The 27,986-nt window shown below is 65.7% G+C and overlaps 1 protein-coding gene across 1 annotated transcript; it reads left to right on the top strand.

Moving 5' to 3' along the window:
* The first annotated feature begins 2 nt into the window (after positions 1–2).
* On the top strand, positions 3–27,986 carry CASKIN1 (CASK interacting protein 1). Its single transcript, XM_050980054.1, has 21 exons — positions 3–148; positions 12,900–12,951; positions 14,885–14,982; positions 15,073–15,218; positions 15,303–15,398; positions 15,677–15,807; positions 15,879–15,987; positions 16,314–16,422; positions 16,533–16,627; positions 16,710–16,827; positions 18,266–18,481; positions 20,294–20,401; positions 20,516–20,634; positions 21,731–21,818; positions 23,109–23,206; positions 23,325–23,435; positions 23,506–23,607; positions 24,046–24,184; positions 24,254–26,368; positions 26,471–26,864; positions 27,275–27,986. The coding sequence occupies exons 1-21, from the start codon at positions 55–57 to the stop codon at positions 27,369–27,371; spliced, it is 4,635 nt and encodes a 1,544-aa protein (XP_050836011.1). The 5' UTR covers positions 3–54; the 3' UTR covers positions 27,372–27,986.

Raw genomic sequence — 27,986 nt, 5'->3', positions numbered from 1 at the left:
CGGAGGATGCTCGGGCCGTGAGCCCGCAGCCGGCAGCCCCGGCGCGGCGCAGCCATGGGCAAGGACCAGGAGCTGGTGCAGGCGGTGAAGGCGGAGGACATCGCGGCCGTGCAGAAGCTGCTGCAGAGGCCCAAGCCCGGCAAAGCCAGTGAGTGCGGCGGCGGCGGGGCCGGGCGGGGGGCGCCGGTGCGGGGGGACACACGGAGGGGGGGCACGCATGGGCACCGGCGTCGCAGCGGCGGGCGCGGCGGCTCGGGGCCGCATCCTAGCGCTGCTCCCGGGGCCCGGCCGCGATGCCGCCCTGCCCGCCCCGGAGCATCCCCGGCCCTTCCCCGGCTGCGGCTGCTCGCGGGCGGGCGGGGACCGTAGACGTGCCGAGGACCCCCGGCGGCACCCCGGGAAGGGCGGGGGGCGCTGCCCGGCTTGGCTCTGAGCCTGCCGGCGGAGCTCGGAGCATCCCCGGGCGCTGCGCGGGTGCGGAGCGCTGCGAAGGGTCTCCTCGCCGGTCCCGGGGCACCCCCGGCGCGGTCGGGCTCCGGCAGGGCTGCCCTTGCCCCGTACCCGGGAGCAACTCCGGACCCCTCGGGAGCCGAGCCCGGTGCTCCCGGGGGTTTGGGCAGGGTTTGCGGCCGGGCGCGTCTGCGTGTGCGTGCAGCGAGTGTGCCCGGCCCGCGCGGGAGAGCGCCGGGGCTCGCTGCCCGCACACCTCTGCGTGTGTCCGCGCTGCCGCGGGTGCGTGTGCGGCTGTGTTTGGGTGCGTGGGGTGTTTGCGTGGCGGTGTGTACCCTGGCATCTGTGTGTTTGGCTGGGCTGTTGGTGTTTCTCGGTGAGGGGGTGTTTGGATGTCGCTCCGCGGGTATCTCCCGGTGCATCCCTGCGGCTGGCTGTGCTCGGCTCCGCGGGTGCGCCGCGGGTGCGTGGCCAGGTGTGAGGCTGCGGGGGCGTGCGTGTGGCTGTGCGTGTGCGTCTCCGGGTGTACGTGTGTGTAGCTCCATGAGTATCTACTCGCTGTAGGATGTAACTGCTCCGTCGAGGCGTTCCGCCCGGGACTGAATAATTCATGGTGCTGATGCAGCCGCAGGTTTCAGGCCTGCTGCCGGAGACGAGCTGGGCGGCCGGGGACCGTCCCTGGGTACGGGCAGGGACCGCGGGGAGCACTCGTGCGGCTCTGGGTCACTGGGCACACGGTCCCTCTATTGCTGTGCCCACTGTCCCTCTCTGCAGGGTCGGCACTCCCCAAATGTGGGCACCCCTGGAGCTGTGCAGGACTGGTGAGCTGTCCCTGTCCCTGGTCATGCAGGGCTGTTTCTGGCCAAGCATGGTGCCCCATGTCCTGGTGCTGAGCAGGGTTGGCATGGCATTCCCCATGTCCCTGCTCTGGTGTTGTACCAACCGTGTTCATGGTGCCACATGAGGCCAACATGTGTTTCTTCATGCCATGTAGGGCTGGCATGATGTCCCCATGTTCCAAGTGCCATTGTTGCTGTCACTGCTGAGGGACTCTGCAGGGCAAGAACCTCCAGCTCAGAGCCTGCTTCATCCCAACCCACTCCAGACACTGCTGCTGCCGTGGCCTCTTGGGGCAGTGTGTGGGTATGGGGACAACGCCTGGCCTGTGCCCAGCAGTGTCCCCACACACCCCTCTCCAGTCCCTGCTGGCACACAGCTGGCATTGCTGTGGCAACAACCAGAGGTGCTTGAGTGCCACCACCTTCTCCTGCATCCCTGTCCTTCCCAGGGCTCAGCTGCATCTCCCCTGGCTGAGCCCTCTGGACACCAGGCAGGATGGCCACAGGGGCCAGCAGTGCTCCCTGTGCCAGGGTCACAGGTTAGGGACACCCAGTGGGGCTGAGCCTGCTGTTGGGGTGGATGCTCACCCCATTTCCTTGTTGGGCTGCCCATCTCCAGCTCTGCTGGACCCACTGGTGCCAGTGCTGGGCTCATCTGGGGCCAATTCCCCACTGGACCCGACTCTCCCCTGTGGCAGGGGGTGCCATGTGTGTGGTGGGTGCCATGCTCCCAGCCTGGGGTGCTCAAGTACCTCTGGCTGTGGCAGTGGGGCTGGAGTGGTGCATGGAGTGGGAGAGCAGCGGGCAGGGCTGTCCCCACGCCGTGGTGTCCCCACGTCCCCTCCAAGTTCCGGTCCCACGCATGCCTGCGGCGCTCCCCGCGCTGCGCGGCACCGGCAAGATTTGTAACTTAGCTGTTATCTGGATAATATCCTATTCATGTGGGGTTTAATACACGAGATTTTAAAAATCCTTGCGTGAATTAGCGCGGGTTGCTATGGTGACAGGGGGCCCCGTTTGGTGTGAGTGTGGGTTCGGGCCGGGGCCGGCCGCAGCGCACACCGCGCCTGCTTCCCGGCCATCCATAATTGATGAGGTTGTCTGAAAGTTGCGCAAATCAGATGCAGGGATTTGGCAGCAAACTGTTTCCCTCCCTGTCCCCTCCTTCTCGGTGCTACCTCGAAGAAATGTGGTGACTTGGCGTTTTCCCCTCGGCTCCAGCGCCGTGGGATGGGATGGGACCGTGGGGTGTCTCCAGGAGCACCGTGCCCACTGTGCCATCCCTGTCCTGGGCACCTGGGGCTTTGGGCAGTGGGAGACGAGCTGTGCTGTGCTGTGCCATGCAGAGGACCCACAGTTCCGTGGCTGTGGAGGGTTGGAGTGAGCTGGCTCCTTCCCTGTGGGGCTGGTCCTGCCAGGGCTCACCCACGTTGGGAATGGCTCCTGTGCAGGTGCCAAGTGTGGGACCTCCAGCCAAAGGTTGGATCCTCTGCTCCAGTTTTCCCTCCAGCCAGGATGGGGGGCTCTGTAAACACATGGCAGCTTTGTGTGGCCAAGGAGATGTCCCAGCACAGGGCCCTGCAGTGCCAGGACAAGCATCCAGCATGTCTTGAACTGGCCCTGTGGGTGGAATCCAGGGAGTGTCCTGTGGGACTGTGCTGCCCACCCCATGCCTGCTCCTCAGTGCCACCCTGGTCCCCCAGGCTGCCATCAGAACTCATGTCCTGCTGTGCTGTTGGAGCTCTGGGGCCTGGGCACGGAGCTCTGCATCCCCTGTGTCCTGCCACATCAGGATAGCCCTGGGTGACCCAGCCCAGCCTGGCCCCACTGCCCGGGGTGCTGGTGCTGAGGCCTGGGCAGCTCTCAGTGTGTCTCCACTCGGGGCAGGAGAGCCCTGTTCCTGCACTGCCACCTGGGCAGGGCTCTGCATCCTGCCCTGCGTGTCACTGGCAGCAGCTCTGGCATCTCAGGGCTTGTCCCATCAGTCCTGGCCCTGCTGCCATGTGCAGGGAGCAGGTCCTGCCCTGCCTAGGAAGGGACCTCGAAGCTCAGCGAGAACCTTCAGGGTCCTGCTGTCCCTGGGGAGCCATCCTGGGATGTGAGTGGAGCTGCACTGGCTGGGTGGGGATGTTCCTTCGCCGGTGCTCCAGGATTTGGGGACAGTGGGAAGCCGAGCCAGAGCACCTGGGGACATGGACTCTGGGCAGAGCCTCGCCAGCTGCCTCCTGCCCTCCGGTGTGTCCTCCTGCACAGTGGCCAGTCAATTCTGGGTTTTCTTGCCTGCAGTTGATTGCATTCATAATCTGCTCTGATAACAGTATTTAATAAAACCGGGCTAATATGGCGCAGTTAGGAAATGTCTTTGACATTTTACAATTCAATTTCCATGCAGTAAAAGGCAGGGCAGATGCAAATCCAATTGTGGTGCAGTGCCCAGGGCACACGTGGCCGGTAGCCACCGGAGCTGCCCGGTTCCCCTGGCCCTCTGGGAGAGCAGGAGCCTTCCCTGGGAGGCAGCCACCCCTGATGGCCCCTGCTGCTGCTCCCTGGGCACTGGGCAGAACCTCCCTGCTGACAGAGAAACCCAGGCAGAGCTGAGCAGATGATGCTCACTGGAGTGCTGGAGCCCTGGATGCTGCTGCCTCTGGAGCCATCCAGAGGTGCTGGCTAGGACATCTGGACTGGTAGGAAGGGGCTGTGGGGACAGATCCTGTGGCCAAAGAGGTGCTGGGCTCATGCATGCCCCATGGCATGGCCAGGCACCGCTCCCACGCCTCTCCCCATGCCCTTGGCAGGGATGGAGGGGCGGAATGCCAAGGGGATGGGCTGGGGCACGCGGGTGGTGCCAGCAAGGGGAGATGCTGGTGCATCCCAGGCGTGCCCCAGGCACGGGCTGTGCTCTGAGCACTGCTGACAGGCAGGCTCCTGTCAGGGCCCAGCAGCTCTGGCTGTTGCCTGATTCCTCCACGTGTCAGTGGGTCCCTCACCAGCCTCTTGGGGTTCCCAGCCCGCGTGCGAAGCCTCGCTCCCAGCAGGACTTGGCAGGGAAGTGCGAGCTGGAGTGTGCCAAGTTTCCTTCCAGAGGGGCACGATTGCTCAGCCTGGGGTGACTTCTCATTATTTTACATTTCTTGCCTCTGTGGCTGGGCCGAGCTGTGCGTGCAAACCCTCCCTGTCCCCCTGCCCCCAGCACAGCCCCTGTGCCCAGGCTGGCAGCAGGGTCCCTGCCCAGCAGGATGGCTCTGGGGACCTGGGACAGTTGGCCACTGCCATCGAGGAGCAGCAGGGCCACGGGCCGGCGGCTCCGTTCCCAGCTCCCTCACTGGCCTGGATTTCCTCTCAGCAGTCCCAAATTCACCTGGCTGGACACCAAGCAGCCCTTTGGCAGCCCCTCGAGCAGGGCTCTCCCACGGCTGTTTGCTGCATGAGGACCTCGCTGCCCCTGGGCTGGGGGTGGCACTGTGGGGGACGTGGCAGGGCCAGCCTGCACCCAAGGGTGGCAGTGCTGGCACTGAGCAGGTCTGAGTGCTGCGGGTGCTCTCAGCTTCTCTCCACAGCCATCCCAGTGGCTGCCAGCCCATGGTGGTTTCCAGTAGCCAGACTGGCTCCTCTCCTCCTCTCTGCACTCCGTTTAACCCTTCCTTCCCCTTCCCAGCTGCTGGGCTGTGATCAGTCCCCTGGCCATCTCGGTGTGCCCAGGTGCCCCCAGCCCCTTCCCCCTCCCCACGTGGCTGCAGTGGCTGCAGCATCAGTGCCTGGGGGTGGCAGCTCCGTGCTGCTGTGCCAGGGCCCGGGTGGGTCCCAAAGCAGTGCTGGGTGCTCAGTGAAGACATTCCTGGGCTCATGGCAGGTGAGAGCTGTGGCAGTGCTGGTGGGGTGAGTGCTGGAGGGGAGGGCCCACTCTTGGGTGATACCTCAGGTTGTTTCTCACAGCGCTGTCTGTCCTGGGGCTGGTGCTGGTGTATGCTGGGAATGGTGCTCAGCTCTGTTGGGAGAATGCTGGAGAATAAATTTGCTGGTATTTAATGACTGGTGCTGGTCCTGCTGGGCCAGGCTTCCCTTCCAGTGAGAGAGAGGCACTGGGAAACAAAACTCAGGAGTGCCTGCATGGACACTGTTGTTCTGTCACTGTTTTGTGTCCTGTTCTTGGCCAAGTGTGCTGCAAGGGTGGGCCATGCCCAGCAGGTCACCAAGTCAGTGTGCAGCGCTGATGTCACCTCTGCCCTGGCTCACCATCCTGTCCCACATCTGGGGCATGTGGGACTTGCCCTCCTGGTTCTCTTCTTCCCAGAGGGACGGGGCCAGTACAGCCCACCTGGCACAGCAGCGATGCCCCCCACGGGCTGGCTCATCCTGCCGGACTGAGATGGATATTTAAGCTCTAATGAAATGTTAATAGTATTTTCCAACTCAATACGGGAGTAGAAAATGAGGTGTTTAATGCTGGGCTCTGCAGCGACAGGAGCAATCAGCCTGAGAAATGGGAAGCTGGGATGCAGAGCTGGCCTGGCCTCGGCCGACAGCCCCGTGCTGCCGGGACTGCTCCGGTGATGGACGGGTCCCGGTGCTGGCACCAGCCACCGGTGGGGCAGCACCGTGCTGGGAGGGTGTGGGAGAGCAGGCTCGGAGTGCCAGCTCTGCCCGGGTCTCCTTGGGTGTCCCCACCAAGGTCACTGCCAGCACCTGGAGAACGCCGAGCAGATGGAGGTGGCTGTGGGGCAGGGTACCCTGGGGTGCAGCAGGATGAGCTGCGCCCTGCCACGGTCTGTGTCAGCTGGAGATGGACCAAACTGGAGATGGTGCCCAAGGAGCCACCACAGGCTCTGCTCCTTGGCGCTCTGGTGGCTGGGTGCTCCTCCCATGTGCCCAGGTGTGCCCCTCTGAATCCCTGTGCATCCATCGCTGTGCACCCGTGCATGCCCCAGCCCCTGTGCATGCTGTGCATGCCCCAGCCCCTGTGCATGCTGTGTGTGCCCCAACCCCTGTGCATGCTCTGCATGCCCCTGTGCATCCATGTGAACGCGTGTGCCTGGTGTGCCCATGTGCCTCTGCCCCGTGTGCCCATGCCCTCCTCGCTGCCCACGCCAGCGCTGCCTCCTGTCCGTCTGGCCATGGGACCAGGCCCTGGGCATGGCTGGCTCGTGGCGGCGGCAGCAGCCGCTGATCCCTTCCAGATGTGGCTGCCGGAGCCCCGCGCCGCCTCCTCGAGAGGCCCCGCGGGTTCCCGGCCCGCGGCCGCCGCTGGAGCAGAGACAAAGCGGCGGCTGCCCGGCTCCTGCATTGCAGCTGGGCTGTTTACGGCAGCGCGCTCCTCGCAGCCCTGCAGCAGCACAGCCCCGCTCCCTGGCTGTGCTCAGCGGCTGCCTGAGGCTCGGTCCTGCTCGGCCCTGCCAGCCCCCTTCCTGTGCCCGCCGTGCTGGGGACACTGGGGACATTGGGGACACTGGGACTGGTCCTGCCAGCCCTGTGCCTCCCCTGCAGTGTTGCCAGCCTGCCGGGAGCAGTGTGAGGCCTCTGGCCTTGCTCCCTGTGCTCCTGGATGATGCACGGCACGGCCTGGCTGCACATCCCCGCTGTCCACCCACCCTGGCGGTCACTGGCACACGGCTGAGCTGCCAGTCTGAGCCCGTAGAGCTGCCCATGCCTGTGCCCGTGCTGCCCCTCTATTCCCACCAGGAATGCAGCCCTGAAGCAGAAGGTGGGCACGGTGCACCGGCCGTGGATGAGGACAAACGATGGCTCTGAAGGCATCACGTTTGTAACAGAACCCGGGGCTGGTTTTGCTGTGCGTGGCTGGGAGCTCAGAGACAGCGCTGCAGCAGCGCCCGGAGCCTCTGATGGATCTGGGCTGCCTGCACACAGATGTGCACACGTGTGCACACCTCAGGGCACACCCTGGGCTGATCTGGGCTGCCTGCACACAGATGTGCACACGCTCAAGGCACACCAGGAGCTGGTCTGGGCTGCCTGCACACAGATGTGCACACGTGTGCACACGCTCAAGGCACACCAGGAGCTCCCACCACTTCCCAGTGCTGCTGCACCGTGCCGGGTTCATGGGAGGCCAGTGATCACCACTGTGATCACCGCTGCCTTGGTTAATGATGCTTTAAGATGCACAGAGCTCCAGGTCCTGCCCTGCAGCCAGCGTGGACAGGGTCCGTCCTCCCAGGGATCTCTGGCCCTGCAGAGGGGGTGAGGAGGGGGAGGATGAGGATGAGGATGGGGATGAGGCAGGATTGTCTCTGCCCCAGGGTGGAGATGAGTAGTGTATATCCACCTCTGCCTGCTCCCGTGTCCCAAGGAGGTGCAGTGCCAGCTGTGCTGGGATGGATGGACGGGCAGAGACAGGTGACAGCAGCCACATCCCCATCCCTGCCATGCCAGCCTCCCTGTGCCAGCAGCAGCTCCTACCAGCCAGAGTGATTACTGAAAATTACCTGTTTGCCACAGGCTGGCAATTAGGGCTCCCTGTAAGCGACACCAACATTCATTTCCACAGAGACGAGTGTGGGCGTGCGGCTGGCACCGGGCACGGCGGGCGCTGGCACCGGGCACGGCAGGCACCAGACACGGCGGGTGGCTGTGATGCTCGATGCTGGTCCCACGGAGCTGGGCACGACCCCTCATGTCCCACCCCTGGGGCACAGGCAGCACATCTCTGTGCTGTGCCAGCTCCTGCCCATCCCTGCTGCCGCTTCCCCGCCTTCCTGGGTGCCCTGGGCCGAGTCACCAGCCAGCCCCTGCTCAGCAGAGCCCCGTCTGGTACTCGGGGGGCTGGGGGGGCTGGCACTGCCCAGAGGGGTCTGGCTGATGCAGCGTGGCTCAGCCTGGCTGCATGGTACCACATGGCAAAGGTCAGGTGAGGATATGGCTTGGGAATACAGGGAGAGAGTGGGGATCTCCACAGGAGCTGCTGGTGGGTGCTGGGCCCCCCGGACAGCTCCAGCCCTGGTGGGTCGGCTCTGCCCTGGGTACACCCGTGTCCCCTGTCCCCGCCTGCCCTGGCGGCCCTCAGGCTCAGCCCCATGCCATCCCAAGGGACTGAAAAGTTTCCTTTTTGTAAAAATAAAAGCATCACAGTGGAGTCCCTGCTGCCTCTTGAAAGCTGCATTTAAGCTGCTTCCTGCAGCCCCAGGGGACAGCGCTGCACGGTGACTCAGGCTGCCAGAGCCCAGCCAGCCTCCAGTGTGGATTCACCCCTCCCTGGAGAAGGGTCTGCCAGGGATGGGCATCCAGAGCACCTGTACCTGTGCTGGCACATGGGCAGCATCCCCCGAAAGTGCCTTGGGCTTTGGGGAATGGCTGGTGATGGGCAGCGGGGCACAGAGCTGTGGGTGTGCAGCTGTGATGGGCAGTTGTTATCCAGCTGTGGTGGACACCGGGGTGTCCAGCTGTGGTGAGGGATGTCTGTCCAGCTGTGGTGGGCTGCAGTTATCCAGCTGTGCAGAGTACTGCTCTGCAATGGCTCCATCCCATCCCAGCCACCTCTTAGCCCCAGGCAATCCCTTTCCCTGTACAACGAGCTTCCTGGTGCATTATTTATACAGTCCCAATCGATCGGAAGATGATAACGGCTTCATTAGCATCTGAGCATCGCCCGGCCCCAGCGCCTGACACGACCTTGGCTGCAGGAGTACAAGCTTTTCCCTGTCAGGACCAGCTCCCCGGTGTCACCGTCATCACCAGACCCAGCCAGGGCTGCTGTGGCTGCCTCAGTGGGGTCCCCACCATGGCACAGGCCACCGTGGTGACCCCATCCTCGCAGCGAGGAATAAGACACCCCCATGCCAGGGCTCCTCGTGCAGTGCCCGTTGTTTGCGTGGTGCTCGTTAGCAGGGATATAATTAAGAGCAGCTATTTTGGATGCTTCCTTTATCCGGCAGCTCCCAGCGATGCCGCTGCAGGATCCTCCCCCCTGTCTCTGAAATAGGCGCTTGCCTTGAATGTCTTCCCTGTGGATATTCACTGCCTGTGGGGTCCCGCTGTGTTTGTGGGGGGCACACGCAGGGGTCTGGCTGCCCACGTGAGCTGGGGAGTGGGGAAGCAGCAGGGGTGGGGCTGGAGGGGAGTGGTGTCACTGCAGAGGGGTGAGGGAAGGGATGGAGAGGAGGATTTGGGGGGTTCTCCTGGCCGATCCGCTGCCGCCATGCTGGGAGGGGGCAGCAATGCTTTCCCCTCATTAAGTAGATGTTGATTTAGTGGAGGCTGGAGCCATCTGCTTGGAGCAGCCGCCTGCTGCCTGCCGGGGGGAGCTGGGTGAGGATGTGCTTCGTCAGCGGGGGCTTGGCCGGGAGCCCCCACGCTCCGGCCGGGCATCGATCGCTGCTGGCGCTGCGCTGGCTGCAGACACAGGGGCTGGCGCAGGAGCACGTGAGGGGGTGCTGGGAAGGGAGAGGAGCCCCCTGAGCAGTCCCACCATGTGGGCTGTGGCCTTGGACACGTGTGCAGGGAAGGGATGGGGCAGCCGGGCACAGGGTTTTCACTGCAACCTGCACTGGGGGTGCCCAGAGCTGTGCTTGGCCACTGGGGTCCCACCATGGCATACACTGGCCACCTGGGCACAGGTGTCTCCATGCAGCGTGTTCTGGGATACCTGGAGCAATGTGGTCTCCCTGTGACATGTATTGGGATTCCTTCCTGGCCATGGGGGTCTCCACACAGCCATGCAGCACAGTGCCCAGAGCTGTGTTTGGGCATGGGGTCTCCACATGGCATGCTCCAGGACACCCAAAGCATCTGCCAGGCACAGTGCCAGGAGCCATGGTGATGTGTGGCTGGAGCCTGGGGTGGGGCAGAGGGGGTTCCCGTGCACAGGCCCTGCACGTGCCAGCCGCTCGTGGGTCGCCCGCGCCGCGGTGCCCGTGGGGCCGGCGAGGAGCTCGCTGCACGCGGAGCGCCGGGCTCAACCCGAGCGTGATTTAGCTCCTGCAGTCCCTGTGCTCCAGTGAAGGCGTTTCTGGGAGCAGTGGCAGGCCGCTCCCCGGCGGTGTTTACTCCAGCAGGCGCTGTTTATAGCTGGTGTCGGTGGCAGACGCTGCGGCTCCCGCTGCACACCGCAGCCACGGGTGAGAGCTGCACCCTGCGGTGCCAGGGCCTGTGTGTGCCCCCCTTTCCTGGGGCCGGCATTGTGGTCCTGCCCCAGGGTGTTTGTGGGGTGCAAACTGCTCTGAGAGCTGTGGAGAGCTGGGCCATGAGACACCAGGGGAGTCCTGTGATCCCACACGGCACAACCATCACCTGAGCAGCCCATGGGAAGCCAAGAGGGGACACGGGTGTCCCAGGGATGGTGGTGGGGCTCAGGCTGTCTAAGCAAAGAAGTGCCACCTCTGCAACAGCACCGTCCTGATGGCACCTGCATGGAGAGGGCAGGATGGGGACTGCAGGTGCTCAGTGGTCCCTGCCACCCCTCAGTGACCCCAGCAGAGAGGACAGCCAGGGATGCACTGAGGGCTCACTGGCAGTGTGGCCATGAAGGAGCTCTGCTCTCCTCCCCACCGTGCCCATCTCCTTTTGGGGCCGATATTTTTAATTGGAAGCACTCAGCTCCCTTCTCTCTGCCTTGTTAGTGGAAGAATGTTCCTTGTCATTAATTCCCGGCCATTAATGAGCTCTCCTGGCTCTTTCTGCCCCCAGACAGGCTGCAAATCTCACTGTGGACCTGGTGACCAGGGCAGCCATCCTTCTCTCCTGCTCTGGGATCTGGGGTTATTCTGAGACCCCAGCTGGGCTCCGTGCTCCAGCTGCCTTCGGCATGCTGACGGCCACTTCCAGAGCTTTAAGGAAAGTCAAACCACTGCATGGCTGGAAGTCACTGACTAAGCACTTGGCACGGGCAGTGATGGAAGTGCTAAACAGATTTTGGCAGCCGCAGCCTCTCCTGCAGGTGCAGAGAGGAAAAATTTGCCGCTACGCTGCGTTGGGGCGATGGTGGTTTGGTGATGCCGAGGGTGGCACGTGCCTGGGGATCACCAACGGCATCACCACTGCACCCTGATGCCCGGGCACTGCCCCGTGCCAGCCCCTTGCTGGGATCAACCCGTGGGAAAGGCCAGGCAATGCAGACCTGCTGTCAGCGTCCGTCTGTCCGTCCGTCCGTCCGTCCACAAGGACCCATCGGCCCGAGCGGGGCCCGTCTCGGGGCCGGAGGCTGGAGCCAGCGCCGGGCACGGTGCCACTCCTGTGCCCACGGCTCCTTTTGTCCGCTGGCCCTTGGCATCCCTGGGGGCAGCTCGGCCCCTTCTCCTGGGAGCTGGTTCCTGGCGCAGGGCAGCAGCGGAAGCGGCGCTGGGCTCCTCTCCACCGGGGCTGAATGGCACCTTTGTTGGGGACGCTGGAGGCAGCACGGAGCTGCCAGGGACTGGGTCAGTCCCGGTGTCACAGGGGCTCTGCCCACCACTAATGTGCAGCTCTTCCCAGGGGAGCACGGGGATGCTATGGCAGGGATGGGATCTGGGGGCTTCTGTGGCATTCCTGTCCCTCCCTACGCTCTGGGGACCCCATGGTGTCCCTGTCCCTCTCCAGGCACCCTGCAGTGCCCCTTCTCATCCCACATGAGGCACCTCATCTGGGACAAGAGCCTGGGGACCTGGTGGCTGGAGGGTGGTGGCTGTGGCTGATAGAACCTGTCCTCTGCAGTTGTCACCTGTCACACCGGGCTGTGTCAGCATTAGCAAATGTCCTGCAGCTCGGACAGCCAGGCAGCCCTGGAGTGCAGGGGGCAGCCCTGGAGTGCAGGGGGCAGCCAGCTCTGGGTGCCAGAGCCTCTGTCCTGGGCCAGTCTGCACTGCATGGCCTGGGCAGGGCTGGCTCAGCCCAGCACCTCTCCCCAGGTTTGAGAGTCAGGCTGGACACAGCTGCCCCTCCTGCTGCTGCTGCCCTCTGAGCTCTGTTTGTCCATGCCAGGGCTCCTGGGCTGTGACACAGCCCTTGTGTCAATAATTCAATAAACACAGGGACACTGACAAGGGGACATGGTAGAGGGGGAGAGAGCAAGGCCATGGCCAAGGCTCACAGGGAGTGTCTCTGGCCCCGCATTCCCTTTCCCTGCCTGAAGCAGCCCCTTCCAGCCAGCTTCTCCAAACGAGAGCTTGTCCCTGGCTTCAAGTGCTTTTGCCCATTTTCCCTGCCAGGCCATGCAGCCTTTGGGTCCTCTCCCGTGGACTCAGGGCCGTGCTGGAGCTGTGCTTGCTGTGTTGGGCTCAGGGGCTGCTGCGTGGGTCCCCCACCCGGGGCTCTGCCGTGCTGCTCCCACCCTCCTCTTCCTTCTCCTGCTCCTGCTGTGGGAAGAGCAGCTCACTGGAAAGCCTGAGTGGCATTTTTCGGGTAAATCTTATGTAAATCTGGCTCCATCCTTCCTCGTGCTGCTAATTGGATTGCCCTGGCGCGGTTTAATTTTCCAGAAGGGTGGGGAGGGCAGTGCAGGGGGGGCTGGGGGTACAGGGGAACGTGCTGAGCTCTGCCCAGCGGGGGCTGCACGGGGCCATTCCACAGCCCCAGCCTTGGTAGGCAGGGAAACCTGGAGCTGCCACCACGTCACCTCCCTGGTGTGCCCCGTGTCCCTGCACCAGCCACCTCCTCTAACACCCTGTCCCCTTCCCTCCCTTCCAGAGCTCCTTGGATCAGCAAAGAAAGTCAATGTCAACTTCCAAGACACGGACGGGTGAGTGGGAGCCCCAGCCCGGGTGTGGGTGCTGTGGGGTGCTGCGAGCAGGGGGTGCACCTGCTGTGGGAGTGCCAGGTGTCTGTGTGGGAATGCCAGGCTCTCCGAGCTGCCAGCTCCAGGGCTCTGGCCCCATTAGCCCACGTGGCTGAGCCCTGTCTGCACCCAGAGCAGGTGCTGGAGGCAGAGGCAGGGCTGTGCCCCACATCTCACCACACTTTTCCCAGCCCTGTGGGGCTCCTCGGGAGCTCAGCCCGGTGGGGAGCCGGGTGGGAGAGCCGTGACCCCGCCAGGCACCGGAGATGCTCCACAGCCAGCAGGAAGGGGCCGCAGACACCCCTGCTAATCACACTAATGAGGCTGCAGGGAGGCCCTGCACAGGAGGGGGCTGCCGTGGGAGTGCTGCTTGTGGGGCTGGGCAGCAGCTGCCCCCGCTCCTCCCTCCCCGAGATCCCCCTTGTGTGGGGCAGCAGCACGATGTGATGTTACTTGCTCCCTTGGATGGCTCTGCTGTGCCAGGGAAATGCCAGGGAGAGCAGCAGAACGGGAGGCCATGCCCTGGGGATGTACGGCCACAGCAGCCCAGCTGCCTCCTCATCCTCATCACCACGGTGGTGGCAGTGGGCATCCCCTGGTACCTGCCAGCCCATCGCTGTGCTGGGGGCAAGGGGGCACCACCCCAGGGGCCACCCCGGGCTCAGCAGAGCCAGCAGGCCACAGGAGGGCTGAGCATCGTGGCAGGGCTGGGGAGCTGCAGGCAGGGCCTGGCTCGTATCCAGCTCCTGGAAGGTTCAGGGGGTGCTGAAGCACAAGGGGAGCAGCCTCCAGCCTCAGGCACTGCTCCTGGAAAGGATCCCCTGGGATCCAGGCTGCAGCCTGGCTGTGCTCCGCTCTGTGTGAGCTCAGCCAGCCCCGTGCCTCAGTTTCCCCATCCCAGTGTGCTGGATCATTCCCTGCTGGGAGTGCCATGGGTGAGCACCGAGCTGGTGTCCCCACGCTGGCCCCAGGGCCGGTGCCCTGCTCGTGGCCGAGGTGGCCAGCTGGGCCATGAGGTGCCCGAGGGATGCCCCCGAGGCAGCCCTGGGGAAGGATGCGATTTGCACCATCTTGAGCGGATCTGAGCAGGGCGCTGGAGCGGAAAATGTTGACATTTCCCAGGCAGACGCTGGGGATCGGCCTCCTGTGCAGGCTGTCTGCTCACATCGCCGCTCCCCGCCGGGGATGGCAGCCGCAGCTCCGTGGGCACCGCCGTGCCTGGAGCCTGCTCCCCAGGGGAAGAGGGCCAGGGGGATTGTCACCCACACCTGCCCCTCGGGCACCGGGCAGCCACAGGCCAGGCTGTCCTGGGGGCTCCCATGCTCCGGTGACACCGGGGTGGCCCTGGGGAGGGGATGGGGACGCTGTGCACGGCCAGGACCCCGAGCAGCAGCGCGCTGGGTGCCAGCGCAGTCGCACGGAGGATGCCACTGCTGGGAGCACAAGTAGGTCAGCTCCTGGCCTGCTTCCCAGGCGGGAGCCTCCGGGAGCTGCGAGAGCAGAGCGGGTGCGGGGCTGGGGGCTTTCCCCAGCCCACAGCCAGGCCCGGCACCGGGCACGGCAGCGCTGCCATCTGTGCTCATGGCCGCGCTGCTGGGGCCAGCCTGGGGGAAGTGGGTCAGTGGAGAGGGGGCTCCGTGGCACCCCCACCCTGGGTGCCTGCCCTGCCCAGCACCTCCAGCCTGGCGGGGTCTCAGCATTCCCAGGCCTGCAGCAGCTCTTGCCCAAAGCCCACACAGGGATAGGGGGGTGGCTTTCCCGGGGACATGGGCACGTGGAGGGCAGAGCAGCCCCGGGTGCTGCAGAGGTGCAGGTTGGAGGCCGTGGTGCTGGGCAGGGGTCGCCAGGGCTGTGGAGGGGACAGGCCAGTGGCCCCTGACACCAGCCCTGTCTCCAGGTTCTCGGCTCTGCACCATGCAGCGCTTAACGGCAACACAGAGCTCATCTCGCTGCTGCTGGAGGCACAGGCTGCCGTGGACATCAAGGACAACAAAGGCGAGTCCCCAGGTCCCCTGCCCCGTGCCCCCCACAGGCTCTGCCTGCTGCGTTGGCACGTGGAAGGCTCATGGCTTCTTGCCCCTGCAGGCATGCGGCCCCTGCACTATGCGGCCTGGCAGGGCAAGAAGGAGCCCATGAAAATGGTGCTGAAGGCAGGCTCCTCTGTGAACATCCCGTCGGATGAGGGCCAGATCCCCCTGCACCTGGCAGCACAGCACGGGCACTACGACGTGGTATGGAGAGGCACGGGGCTGGCAGGGGGTGGTGCCACCCCTCTACCCCTGCCCTCACCGGGTCGGGGTCTTGCTTGTCCCCAGTCGGAGATGCTCCTGCAGCACCAGTCCAACCCCTGCATCATGGACAACTCGGGGAAGACGCCCCTGGACCTGGCATGCGAGTTTGGCCGGGTCGGGGTAAGTTCTTGCAGGGCTGGGTGTCCCCAGAGGAGGACTGGGAGGGGACAGGGGCACTGCGAGGTCCCCAGGGGGTCAGGGACAGGGGCACTGCAAGGTCCCGGGGGTGCTGGAGAGCTGGAGGGGCACAGGGATGGCCGGTGCTGGGGGTGTGCAGTGCCACCACCGCAGGGGAGCTCCGGCTGCTGGCAGGGGGGAGGCAGGGTCCGGGGGCCGCAGCCTCGGGGGGCGGCCGAGCCGCCCTTGCAGCCCTGCTCCGTCTGTGTTTGCTGAGCCAGGTGGTCCAACTGCTCCTGAACAGCAACATGTGCGCGGCACTGCTGGAGCCCAAACCGGGGGACACCACCGACCCCAACGGCACCAGCCCCCTGCACCTCGCCGCCAAGAACGGCCACATCGACATCATCCGGTGCGTGCCGCGGGCAGGGGTGACAGGACCGGCGCCCCCCGTGCCCCGCTGACCCCGCTGTCCCCTCGCAGGCTCCTGCTGCAGGCTGGCATCGACATCAACCGGCAGACCAAGGCGGGCACGGCGCTGCACGAGGCCGCGCTCTGCGGCAAAACGGACGTGGTGCGGCTGCTGCTGGATGTAAGGGCCCCCCTCGGCACCCCCAGATGCCCCCAGGCACCCCCAACCCAGCTAGGGGCTGTGGGAAGGGGGTGACCCCACGGCTGGGGGCTCAGAGCAGCTTGTGCAGCTCTCCCTGGGAGCAGAGCTGAGGGTCCTGGAGGGGATGCACCAAGGCTCTGAGGGTCCTAGGGGGAGCACACTGAGGGGTGAGGGTCACAAGGGGGGTACACGAGAAGGTCTGAGAGCTGTGCCCTCCAGCTGCTGGTCTGCTGGTGGCCTAGGGAGTCCCAGGGGTGGCAGGATGGGGACCAGCCTCCTCCCAATCCCTCTCGGTGCCATTGCAGAGCGGGATCAACGCCCACGTCAGGAACACCTACAACCAGACGGCTCTGGACATCGTCAACCAGTTCACCACCAGCCAGGCCAGCAAGGAGATCAAGCAGATGCTGCGGGGTAGGGGGTTGGAGGGCACAGAGTGGCCACGCTGGCACGAGGGACGCCGGGCTGGGGGTGCCAACCCCCGTGGGGTGAGCGGCCGGTGACGCTCCCGTTCTACTCTGCAGACGCCTCTGCAGCTCTGCAGGTCCGGGCCGTCAAGGACTACTGCAACAACTACGACCTGACCAGCCTCAACGTGAAAGCTGGGGACGTTATCACCGTGAGTGCGGCCGGGGGGGCCGGGCACAGCCCGGTGGCAGTGCCAGCCCCCGGCCCGGCCCCTGACCCGGCGCCTCCCGCAGGTGCTGGAGCAGCACGCCGACGGGCGCTGGAAGGGCTGCATCCACGACAACCGCACCGGCAACGACCGCGTGGGCTACTTCCCCTCCAGCCTCGTCGAGGCCATAAGCAAACGAACAGGCAAATAACCCCCCTAGACCCCCAGCCCCGGGGAGCCCATCCTGGCTTGGTGGGGAGCGGGGTGTGGGGGGCTGCAGCGGTGAAGACAAAGCGGGGTGATGCCCCTCATGCATGTGGGGTCAGTGTCCCCGCTGTGTGCATGGGGACAGTGCCTAAAAGTGTGTGGGGTCAGTGTCCTCATGGTGCCTGTGGGGCTGGTGCTCCCATCCAGTTGCAGGGTCTGTGTTGCCGTTGTGTCTGTGGGGTCGGCGTCTTGGGGGTTGGTGCTGGCACGCCCGGGGTGCTTGAGGGTCAGCCCTGGCTGCCCTTGGCTGGGGGGAAGTGTTTGAGGTGCTGGGAGGTTGGTGCATGAGGAGATCCAGGGGTGTCACTGTGGTTTGGGTGGCAGGAGCTGGTGCTCAGGGTCTGTGCAGGGGCTGGGCACTGGTGCCAGGGAGCTGATGCTGCCACACAGAGACCATCTTTCCAGCCAGGGGCCATCTCACGGATCGGCCCCTGCTCCCCTGCCCTGTGGCTGCCTGGTCCATCCCCACTCCCATCGTCATCCCTTTAGGCTCCTGGGGGCGTGTGCAGCCCCTTGGGATGTTCCTGGGCTGTGCTCTTGGCCAGGAGAGTCCCAGTGGGGCTGGTGCCTCTGCAGGCAGCATTGAAAGGCCCCACATCAACCATCTCACCCCAGCCCTGGGACTGGATCCTGGGGGCAGCCACACCATGGGGACATGGGCAGGGAATAGTGGCACATGAACAATGTCTCAGGAGCCTGGCAGCACAAGTGGCTGCTGGGCAACCTGCAGCGTCCCTGGAGGCCCCTGGTGCTGGACAGGCAGGGGCAGAGCCACCCTCCAGGTATGGGTCATGTGCCGGTTCCAGAGATACCATCCATGTCTCCTGGGCTGTGCTTCGTGGCTCCTGGGCTGAGCTCTGTGGCTCCTGGGCTGCAGCTGGCCCACAGCAGTGCTAGCCAGGCTGTGGAGTTCTGTAGCCACCCCACTGGTGGCAGCAGCGTGGGGTGCAGGTGCTGTGTCACGGCTCACCCCTGGACACTGGGGTGCCGGTGCTGCGGCCCCGGCCCGGTCCTGCCTGCAGCTGTCCTGGGATGGCCCTGCGGGGAGCAGGACCCACAGCCTGGCTGTGGGAGCCCGTGAGCTGAGCCTAGGGCTGTCCCAGTGTCAGTGCCAGATCCGTGGGGTGTGTCCGTGCCCTGTGCTGGGCTGTGCCTGTGCTGAGCTCCCGCTGCTGCTCCTCGGCTCCGCTCCGCATCGCCTGGGTCTCAGTTCTGGCTTCTCCACGTCCCTCTGGTCACATTTTGATTTGCTGCCTTTTCCCCCTTTCTTTTATTTTCTTTCCTTTCTTTTTTTTTTCCTTTTTTGGTGGCACTGAGCGTGTCTCTATTATTTTGATTCTTTTCATTTTGTCTCTTGTTATGTTTTATTATCAGGTTCATGGGAGACTGTAACAATCCCCCAACACTTCCAAAAGATCCCGCTCCCGGCTTATGGGGCTGCTGTGCTAAACGGTGACGCCTCGTCCCATCCGTTCCATTCCCTGCCTCCACCTCCACCTCCACCACCACATTCCCATCAGACTCTTTTCAGTTCCTTTGGCTATCACAGGCTCTCCCCTAGCAGTGCCGACGAGCCGCGTTACGGACAAGGTAGTTCACCGCTCGCTTCGTGCTCTCCATGGATTTTCCTTTCTTTTCCTTTAAAGCGTGTGTCGAGTCCTTTCTCTCTGCTCGGCCTCTCCCCCTCACCGGGGGCTGCAGGGCGTGTGTGTGTGCATGCAGCGTGTGCATGCGCGTGCATGCGTGCGGTGGGGCAGCGGGGGCACTCGGGTGGCACACACGTGCCACCGCTCCTCCCGCACCCGCTCCAGTGCTTGCTGGCACACCGTGTGCCCAAGGCACAGCCACCCTCCCCACCCCGGTGTCCCCGTGCCCCCTGCACTCCTGTCTGGGTGCGTGGGCACCCCTAAAACACTCACAGCCCTGTGCCGGGCACGGCTGGCAGCGCAGTGCCACAGGTCTGTGCCACAGGCTCAGGGACCCTCTGCTGGCCCCAGCCTCCCTGCAGGGCCCAGCTCTGACCAGGTCCTGGCTGTGCACACGGAGCTGGAAGGGGCTGTGGCTCCGGGGGCTTTCCCAGGGGATGCTGTCAGGGCTGGCTCAGCACAGGCAGAGCCCAGCTGAACCCTGGGGACCATCCCCGGGACACAGGCAGGTGACAGATGCTGCAGGGCTGTGTGTCAGGAGCAGGGGCTGATGGCTGGGACCAGGGGTCTTTGCTCATGCCCTGGTGGCAGCAACTAAGGAGGTTGTGTTGGGGGGCACTGGGTGGCCCTGCTGGCACTGGGGACAAGGGAGCACTTCTTTTCCCTGGGGCTTTCTCTCCTGGTGGAGTCGCATGGAGCTGCACAAGCCCAGGCTCCTCTTGGTGTGACCATGGCATGTGCAGCTCAGGGATGTCCCAGCCTGATTTGGTGAGGATGTTTGTCCCCTGCTGTGCTCCTTCAGTGACTTTATCACCTTGTACCTCCTGTCCCCTGCTACGGTTGGTGCTGTTGGAGTGAGCAGCTCCATGAACAGAACTGGCCTGGTTGGCAGTGGGGTGACAATGTCCCACAGCTGGTGGCGGGGTAGCAGTACCCCATGGCTGGCAGTGAGGTGGTAACACCCCATGGCTGGTGGTGGGGTGGCAGTGCCCCATGGCTGGCAGGACAGTGGCGGAGCCGTGGCGGGGCCGTGGCAGCACTGGCCTTGTAGGGATGTTGTCCATCTCACTGGATGCTGTTTTCCCCCTGTACTCAGAGCTGGGTGTCCCTGGTGCAAGTGGGATCTGGCAGAGGTGGCCAGCACAGTGAGCTGGTGAGGAGCTGTGCCCTCGAGCGACCCTCAAGCTGTGCCCCAGAGGAGGGCTAGGTCCTCTCATCCCCTGCTGTGTGTCACCAGGGTTTGAGCACCTGGTGCCTGGTCCTGCACAGCCCCCATGTCCCTGCAGATGGGTGCAGGCAGCTGCAGGGACATGGCCAGCACTGTCTGGGACACGGGACAGTGGGGTGGGAACTCTGGTCCCCACTGCTTGAGTTTGCCCAGTTCCCTTTGCTCCCTGCACTGGGTCATGTCCCCATCCTGTCCTGTGAAGGGATGACACGTTCCCTGTCCTTTGTCCAGGCTCAGCCAGGGCACTCAGACCAGCATGGTTTGTCCCTGGCTGGCAGCGAGGAGGGGATGCTCTGCACAAGAGGGCCCTGTCACCTCTGCCAGCTTGGAGTGGGACAGGGCCCTAGGATGGCTCTGGCATTCCTGGGCACAGACACAGCCGGGGTCCCCACACCTTCCCTCTGGGGTTGTTCCCACGTGCAGCAGCGCCAGTCCCGGGGCCGTGGTCACCTCCCCCGTGCCACAGCCGTGCGAGCCCGAGCGCAGTGCCCCGCCCCTGACGGCCGCTCTCTCTGCTCTGCCACCAAGGGTCCCGTGGGGCCGACATGAGCCCGTCCCACCTGTCCCCATCGCAGGGCGGATCGGCCACGGCAGCCCCCACCGAGGAGATCTGGGTGCTGCGGAAACCCTTCGCAGGTACGGCACCGCTGGGACGTGGAGCACGTGGCGGTGGCTCCAAGGGGCACGGCCACGCCGTGGTGTCCCTTAAGAGCAGGGCTCGGAGCCCTGACAGCCTCTCTCTGTGTGCAGGTGGTGACCGCAGCAGCCTGGGCAGCACGGGCAGCGTGGCCTCGGCGCGCAGCTCGGGGAGCGGGCAGAGCGCGGGCAGCGGGGCACACGCCCTGCACGCTGGCTCCGAAGGTGTCAAGGTAAGGAGAGCCCCGAGGCGGCTGTGCCAGCTGCTGCTGGCTGCAGTCCTGCAGCGTTTGCTGCCTGCCCTGACCTCAGCTGGTGCTTGGCCAGGTGCTGTGCAGTCTCATTGATACCCTGTGTACCACCAGCTATGCTGTCACTGACAGTGGCCACCAGTGTGTCCCCTCCACCTGGCCCCTGAGTGCTGCCCAGGCCTGGGCTCAGCCCCTGCAAAACATTCCACAGGCCCTTTGGGGCTCCTGTGCCATGTCTCTGCTGCCACTTGCAGGGGCCTCTGCACTGTGCTCTGCACTGCCCTGCCCTGCACACACTGCTGCCACCAGCCTGGCACGCTGCCACCAACGCACTGCTGCCACCAACATGGCACACTGCCACCAGTGCACTGCTGCCACTGGTATGGCACACTGTCACCAGTGCACTGCTGCTACTGGTACGGCACGCTGGCACAGCACACTGCAACCAGCACCATGCACTGCTGCCACCAACATGGCACACTGTCAACAATGCACTGCTGCCACCAACATGGCACACTGTCACCAGTGCACTGCTGCCACCAGCACAGCACACCGCACTGCACGCTGCCCTGCCACCACTGGCACAACAGCCCTGCACTGCCCCATTCCCTGCTGGCGGCACCTGCCAGCCCACCGACCCCAGCACCGGCCAGCCCACGTCCCCAGGCACCCTGCCTGCCCTGCCCACGTGCCCCTGAGCCACAGCATGCTGCCAGCCAGGGGGTTCCGTCCTGTGGGCACAGGGGACCCCCCAGCCCGTGCCGGCATTCTGGGCTGGGCATGTGCCAGGCTGGCTTTGGGGTGCGGCGGTGCCGTGGGCTCCTGCTGCCGGCAAAGCACCATCTGCTGCTCCCGCGGCTCCCGCTCTCCCCGCTGCCGCCAAAATCTGCTGCAACCCTCCCTACCCACCCTCGCCCGAGCTGGCAGCACCCGCAGCATCCACGGTACCCGCGACACCCGTGACACCGGCGACACCCGCAACACCCGCGACACCCGCGACACGCACCCCCCGGCCCGCCGGCCCCCTCCGCCCGCCTCACTCCTGCCTGCTCTCCCCCCTTGCCGGGGTGTTTTTCAGCTGCTGGCAACGGTCCTTTCCCAGAAGGCTTCTGCGCAAGAGTCTGCCGTGGGCGATGGGCCGGCCAAGGCGCAGGACATCCCCGCAGGTGCGTGCTGCGGCCGCCCGGCTGCCGGAGCAGGAGGAGCCCTGGCCGTGCCGTGGATCCAGGGATTTGTCTTTTTTTTTATTGCCACGGCACCCGTCGCCAGAAGAAAAACGTGTGGGTAAAAAATGACTCTCTCGCCTTTCGGCTGCTGCCAGGCCTTCTCCTGCCTCGGTTAGTGGGGGCCCGTGGGGGGCGGGGGGCGGCGTGGGGCGGGCAGGGGGGGCACCGATGCTCCCCGGCCCCTTCCCTTCCCTGGCCCCCCGTCAGCCCAGCTGGAGACCGAGCGGGGTCCCCCCCTCACCACCGCCGTCTGGGGGGCTGAGGGGATCATGGCCACGCCACCGGGGTGCCCACGCCACGGGAGTGGCACGTGCCTGGGAATCGGGGGGACAGACGGGAAAGGCACACGTGGGGGTGGGCGTGGGGGGTTGCCCAGAGCTGCCTGGGCTGTGGGGAGGGAGGAGGCTGCGGGCAGAGAGAGCTGGGGAGGGGGATGCGCTCAGGGGAGGGGGTGCACACGTGGAGGGGGGTGGGCACGCGGGGAGGGGGGTGCAGACGTTGCTAGGGAGAGGGGGAAACATGCTGGAGCGATGCAGACGTAAGTGGGATGCAGACGTGAGGGAGATGTACATGGCAGAGGGATGCATGTGAGCAGGATGCCCACGCGAGAGGGATGCAGATGCCCGAAGGATGCACACAGAGGGAGGACGCACACACACACACACACACACACACACACACACACACACACACATACACAGACAGAACATGCAGTTGCTGATGGAGGGGAAGGGGCTTCTCTTGTCCATCCTGATCAGAAACATGAGGGAAAAATTTCAGGGCAGCCCTCCTTACCTTGCAGGGAGGGCACCAAGGGATGCCCATGAGGCAGCCCAAGGGATGAACAGCTCCTGCGATCCTGCCTGGCGAGTGGCAAGGCCAGAGGAGTTGGGCCAGAGGGTTTTGGGCAGAGGGATCCCTCTGGCTGCTGCCTGGGCTCCAGGGACACTCATTCTGTAGGACAGGTCTGGCTGGGTGCCACTGCTCGGGGCAGTGCTGGGTGCAGCAGCTCGCCTGCCCCTCCCCGAGGAGCAGCTCCCTGTCCGGGGTGCTCTGGGCTGCTGTGCTGGGGTGGGTGTCCTGTGTGCTCTCCCGTGCCTCCCTCGGCCCTGCCAACCTGGGGCTGTGGCCGTGGCACCCCGCCCAGGGCAGGGCTCGGCTCTCCCTTCCACTTGGCCAGAGCCCAGGGCTGGGCAGCCCCGGCCGCGCTGACCGCTGCCCCTCCAGCAGGTTCGTCGCGGTCGCAGAGCGTGGCCAGCTCCCCCTACGCCCCCCAGCCCCCCGCCGAGCCCCAGCTGAAGAAAATGGAGCCTCCATCAGAGGGGAAGGTGAGTGGGCAGCCAGGTGCCGTGGGGAGCGTGTGGTGGGGACAGCTTGGGGGACATGGGCAGGAGTGGTGGGTCCCCATCCCCGGCTGCCCCATCCATCTGTCCCCTCTCACCCCAGAGCTCGGAGGCCGTGTACCAGTGGCTCTGCAAGTTCCAGCTGCAGCTCTACGCTCCCAACTTCATCAACGCTGGCTACGACATCACCACCATCAGCCGGATGACGCCGGAGGTGGGGCCGGGGACGGTGGGAGGGAGGCACGGCTGGAGCAGGGTGGCACTGACCCCACTCTCTGCCCCAGGACCTCACGGCCATCGGGGTCACCAAGCCGGGGCACAGGAAGAAGATCGCCTCCGAGATCAACAACCTCAGCATCCCCGAGTGGCTGCCTGAGTACAAACCGGTGAGGGCTCTGAAGGGCCAGGGGGACAGAAGCCACACCCATGGTGGCAACGAGTCCCCTCCTCTCTTCCAGGGAGGGGTGGCACTGGACAAAGGTGGGAGCTGGCTCCATGGTCCCAGAGCTGCTCATGTCCACCCCTCACCCCCCCCACCAGTAGCTCCCCAGGGACCATCAGTCTGCTGCCAGCTGTCATCCCTGTGGATGTGGCACTGTGACACCCCTCCTGCCCCAGTGTCTGAGCACAGTGAGAGGCTTCCCATGGGAATAGGGCTGGCAATAGTCCAGGATGATTGTGGGGCACAGGAACAGCACAGGGAGAGTCCCCTGGGGCTGCAATCCCCCAGCAAGATGGGATCCCTGTGTGCTGTGGGTGGCTGGGGTGGCAGGGCCAGACCCCGCTGCCAGCTGGTGCTGAGCTGTGCCCCACACCCACCTCAGGCCAACCTGGCACTGTGGCTCTCCATGATCGGCCTGTCCCAGTACTACAAGGTGCTGGTGGAGAACGGCTATGAGAACATTGACTTCATCACCGACATCACCTGGGAGGACCTGCAGGAGATCGGCATCACCAAGCTGGGTAAGGCCCCGCCCGCGGCACTGCCTGCACTGCCCTTGGCAGTGCACTGATGGCATGTGCCGCCCCCAGGCCACCAGAAGAAGCTGATGCTGGCGGTGAAGAAGCTGGCGGAGCTGCAGCGTGCCGAGCTGGGCAAGTACGAGCCAGGCACGCTGAAGAGAAAAGCGTCAGGGCCGAGCCCAGAGGTGCTGGCCATCGAGTCCCCCCCGCCGGAGCCGCCCGAGTGCCAGTCGCCCAAGATGACCACCTTCCAGGACAGCGAGCTCAGCAGCGAGCTGCAGGTGGCCATAACGGGCGAAGGCCCCGAGGAGCCCCCCGAGAAGGCGGTGAACCCCGCGGCCCCCGGTTACCGCTCGCCGCCGGGGCTGGGTGGCCGTGCCCGGGTGATGAGCAGTTCTCAGGAGCTGCTGGGGGACGGCCCACGGGGCCCCCCTGCTGCTGCCATCTCCAAGAGCCAGGAGTACCTGGCAGAGGGGGCCGGGGAGAGCCCCCCTGCGCCGCACAAGGAGAGCCGCCCGCCCCGGCATGGCCACCCCGTGAAGCGCGCCAGCGTGCCCCCAGTGCCCGGCAAGCCCCGGCAGCCCTTCCCCGCCTCCGCCGGGCAGCTGACACCACCGCAGACCCCCGGCAAGGCACGACCCTCGTCCCCGCAAGGCCCGGCGGCCCCTCATGCCACCGCCAAGGTGAAGCCCACCCCGCAGCTGCTGCCACCCAGCGAGCGCCCGGCATCGCCCCGCTCCCTGCCCCAGTCACCCACGCACCGCGGTTTCGCCTACGTCCTGCCGCAGCCCGCTGAGGGCGAGGCAGCACCGCCGGGGGTGCCCGTCCTGCCCGTCTCGGTGCCCGTGCTGTGCCTGCCGCCGGCGGGCGAGGGCGAGGAGGAGCCGGGCAGGCCGAAGAAGCGGGCGCACAGCCTGAACCGCTACGCCGCCTCCGACAGCGAGCAGGAGCGGGACGAGCTGCTGGTGCCAGATGCGGGGCCCTACGCCACCGTCCAGCGCCGCGTGGGCCGCAGCCACTCGGTGCGGGCACCCGCCGGTGGCGACAAGAACGTCAACCGCAGCCAGTCCTTCGCAGTCCGCCCCAAGAAGAAGGGACCCCCGCCACCCCCTCCCAAGCGCTCCAGCTCTGCCATCTCCAGTGCTGGCATGGCCGAGGACTTCCCCAAGGAGGGTGAGGGCGAGACTGCCGTTGGAGCCCCAAGTGCCGAGGGCGAGGGCCGTCGGGAGCAGCGGCGGGCAAGCGACCTGGGCGGCAGCGTGGACACGGGCAGTGCCGGCAGCGTGCGCAGCATTGCGGCCATGCTGGAGATGTCCTCCATCGGTGGCGGGGCCCGTGCACTGGCGCTGCAGAAGCCACACGTGGCAGCCGGGCCGGGGCCGGCGCCGGCCAAGGCGCCCGAGGGCTACTACCTACAGCCCGGGCCGCCCCCGGGCAGCCCCGACCGCGCCCGCGTGGCCACCGTCCTGGCCACTGTCAAGCATAAGGAGACCATCGGGCTGGACGGGGAGGTGGTGAACCGGCGCCGGACCATCAGCGGCCCCGTCACCGGGCTGGTGGCAGCCGCCCGCCGCGAGCGCGCTGATAGCGTGCGGTCTGAGGCGGCCGCCGACGGCCCCGGCGAGCGGCTGCGGGTGGAACGCGGTGGCTCCCCCGACGGCATCCCCTTCGCCGAGGACGGCACCCTCACCATCAAGCAGCGGCCGCGGCCCCTGGGGCCGACCCGCGGGGAGATGGGCGAGGGGCTGTCCCCGGCCCACCGCCATGGGGACCTGGCCAAGGTGGAGGCCAGCGCTACGCTCAAGCGGCGGATCCGGGCCAGGCAGAGCCAGCAGGATGGTGTCCGCTTCGTCCTCACCGAGTCCGACACTGTCAAGCGCCGGCCCAAAGCCAAGGACAAGGAGCCGGCGCTGGAGCCGTCCACACTCGCAGTGTACCAGAACGGCACCGGCACCGTGAAGCGGCGGCCGGCCTCGGAGCTGAGCGGGGCTGAACCGCCGCCCACCCCACCGCCTGCCGCCCGCCCCGACGGCTCCGAGTTCGTCCCGCCGCCTGCCGAGCCCAAGAAGCCCTTCAAGCCGCCGGTGTCCCCCAAGCCTGTGCTGACGCAGCCACCTCAGAAGATGCCCGGGCCGCCAGTGCCCGTCCCCAAAAAGGTGCCCATCCCAAGCCCCGGCAGCCCAGGTAGGTGCCCCACCAGCCCCCTGGGACGGGTGCTCCGTGGGGCGGACGCTGGGGTCTCAGCCGGCCCTGCCACGCTCCTGTCCCTCTCCCTTCTCTCTGCAGAGGTGAAGCGGGTCCATGGCACGCCACCCCCAGTGTCCCCCAAGCCCACGCCGCCCCCCACGGCACCCAAGCCCCCCAAGCCCCATGCTGCCATCCAGTCAGTGAGCGCCAGCTCCACGCCGGCCCCATCGCCAGCCCGGCAGCTGAGCCCTGCAGCCAAGCCCTCCAGCACGCCGCCTTCGCTCTGCTCCAGCCCCGCCAAGCCCCTGTCGCCCGGCGCGCAGCCCCAGCAGGTGCCGGTGAAGCCGCCCCGCTCCACCATCGCCAGCCCATCCGTGGACAGCGGCGGCCCCGAGCTGGCGCAGCAGAAGCTGGAGGAGACGAGCGCATCCCTGGCCGCTGCGCTGCAGGCGGTGGAGGAGAAGATCAAGCAGGAGGACAGTCAGGCGGCAGAGTAAGGGGGCGCAGGGGTGGGTGGTGGGCTCCCGGGAGGGTGTGAGGCTACTCGGTGCCACCGAGCACAGGAGGCCATAAGGAGCATGCACAGGGGTCAGGCTGTGACACCACGGTGGAGTGGGATGGTGCTGGGGGACACTGGTGGAGCACCAGGGGACCCTGGCTGGAACCGCCCTGGGAAGGTGACACTGAAGGATATCTTGCTGGAGCAGCATGGGCAGGGGGACCTAGGCGTGTGGGTACCCTGGCCCTGTCTTGGAGTGGGAACATGGGGCACATGGAGCCAGAGCACTGTGCCATGGCATTGGGAACACAGTACTGGGCACCACAGCACAAAGGGGTAGGAGGGCCATGCCATGGGCCCCAGGGGGTTGTGCCATGTCCTGACCCGTCTCTGTCTCTCCCCAGCTCAGCCGTGGAGTCGAAGAGCACCGTGAGCATCCTGGACGACATCGGCAGCATGTTCGACGACCTGGCGGACCAGCTGGATGCCATGCTGGAGTGAGGGGCGCCAGGGCCCCGAGAACCTCAGGGCTTACGTGGGCACAAGGGCACAACGATCCACGACCCCCCCGGCCCCGCCGCCCTCCCCCGTCCCCTTTGTACAGCCGTCCCCTCCCGGACATCCCGTCCCTTGGGGTTTGCACAAAGAAGAAGATACCTCAGGATTGTGCTCACGGACTCGGCGCCGGCTCCGGCAGGACTCCCTTTTGCAGAAGCAAAAAAAATAACAAAAACAAAAACAAAACCCACAGAAATAAAACCCAACAGAAGAAACAAAGCAACACAAAGCTCCGGACCAAGCTGCGGCCGGGGCTCCGGGGGGCTCCTGCCTGACCCTGCCAGCCGCGGCGCCGCGGGTCACCGCCGCCCGAATGTAGCACAAGCCCTGCCCGGCGCGGTGGCTCCGCCAGCCGCGTGTCACTGATGGCGTTTGCTGGTGGTGGGGCCGGGCGGGCAAATGCACTTGGTTTTCTTTGCTCCGTTTTTAATTTTGATTTTTAAACTTTGTTTTCTTTCTCGGTCGGCGTTGGCGGGGGCGGGCAAGGCTGGCGGTGGCCCTGGGGGCAGCGGGACGTGCCCCTGCCCGGCCCCTCCCCGCCTGGGGACAGGACGGTGA

Source organism: Serinus canaria, chromosome 14 (assembly GCF_022539315.1).
Source record: "Serinus canaria isolate serCan28SL12 chromosome 14, serCan2020, whole genome shotgun sequence".
Lineage (NCBI taxonomy): Eukaryota > Metazoa > Chordata > Aves > Passeriformes > Fringillidae > Serinus > Serinus canaria.
This window is presented reverse-complemented; position numbering and strand designations above follow the sequence as displayed.

What these genes read in the sequence shown, in the direction of transcription:
- CASKIN1 (XM_050980054.1), top strand. Translation starts at nt 55, where the DNA reads ATGGGCAAGGACCAGGAGCTGGTGCAGGCGGTGAAGGCGGAGGACATC. An exon ending in GCCCAAGCCCGGCAAAGCCA is followed by an intron (nt 149 to 12,899) that starts GTGAGTGCGGCG and finishes CCTCCCTTCCAG; the next exon opens with AGCTCCTTGGATCAGCAAAG. An exon ending in GATCGGCATCACCAAGCTGG is followed by an intron (nt 24,185 to 24,253) that starts GTAAGGCCCCGC and finishes TGCCGCCCCCAG; the next exon opens with GCCACCAGAAGAAGCTGATG.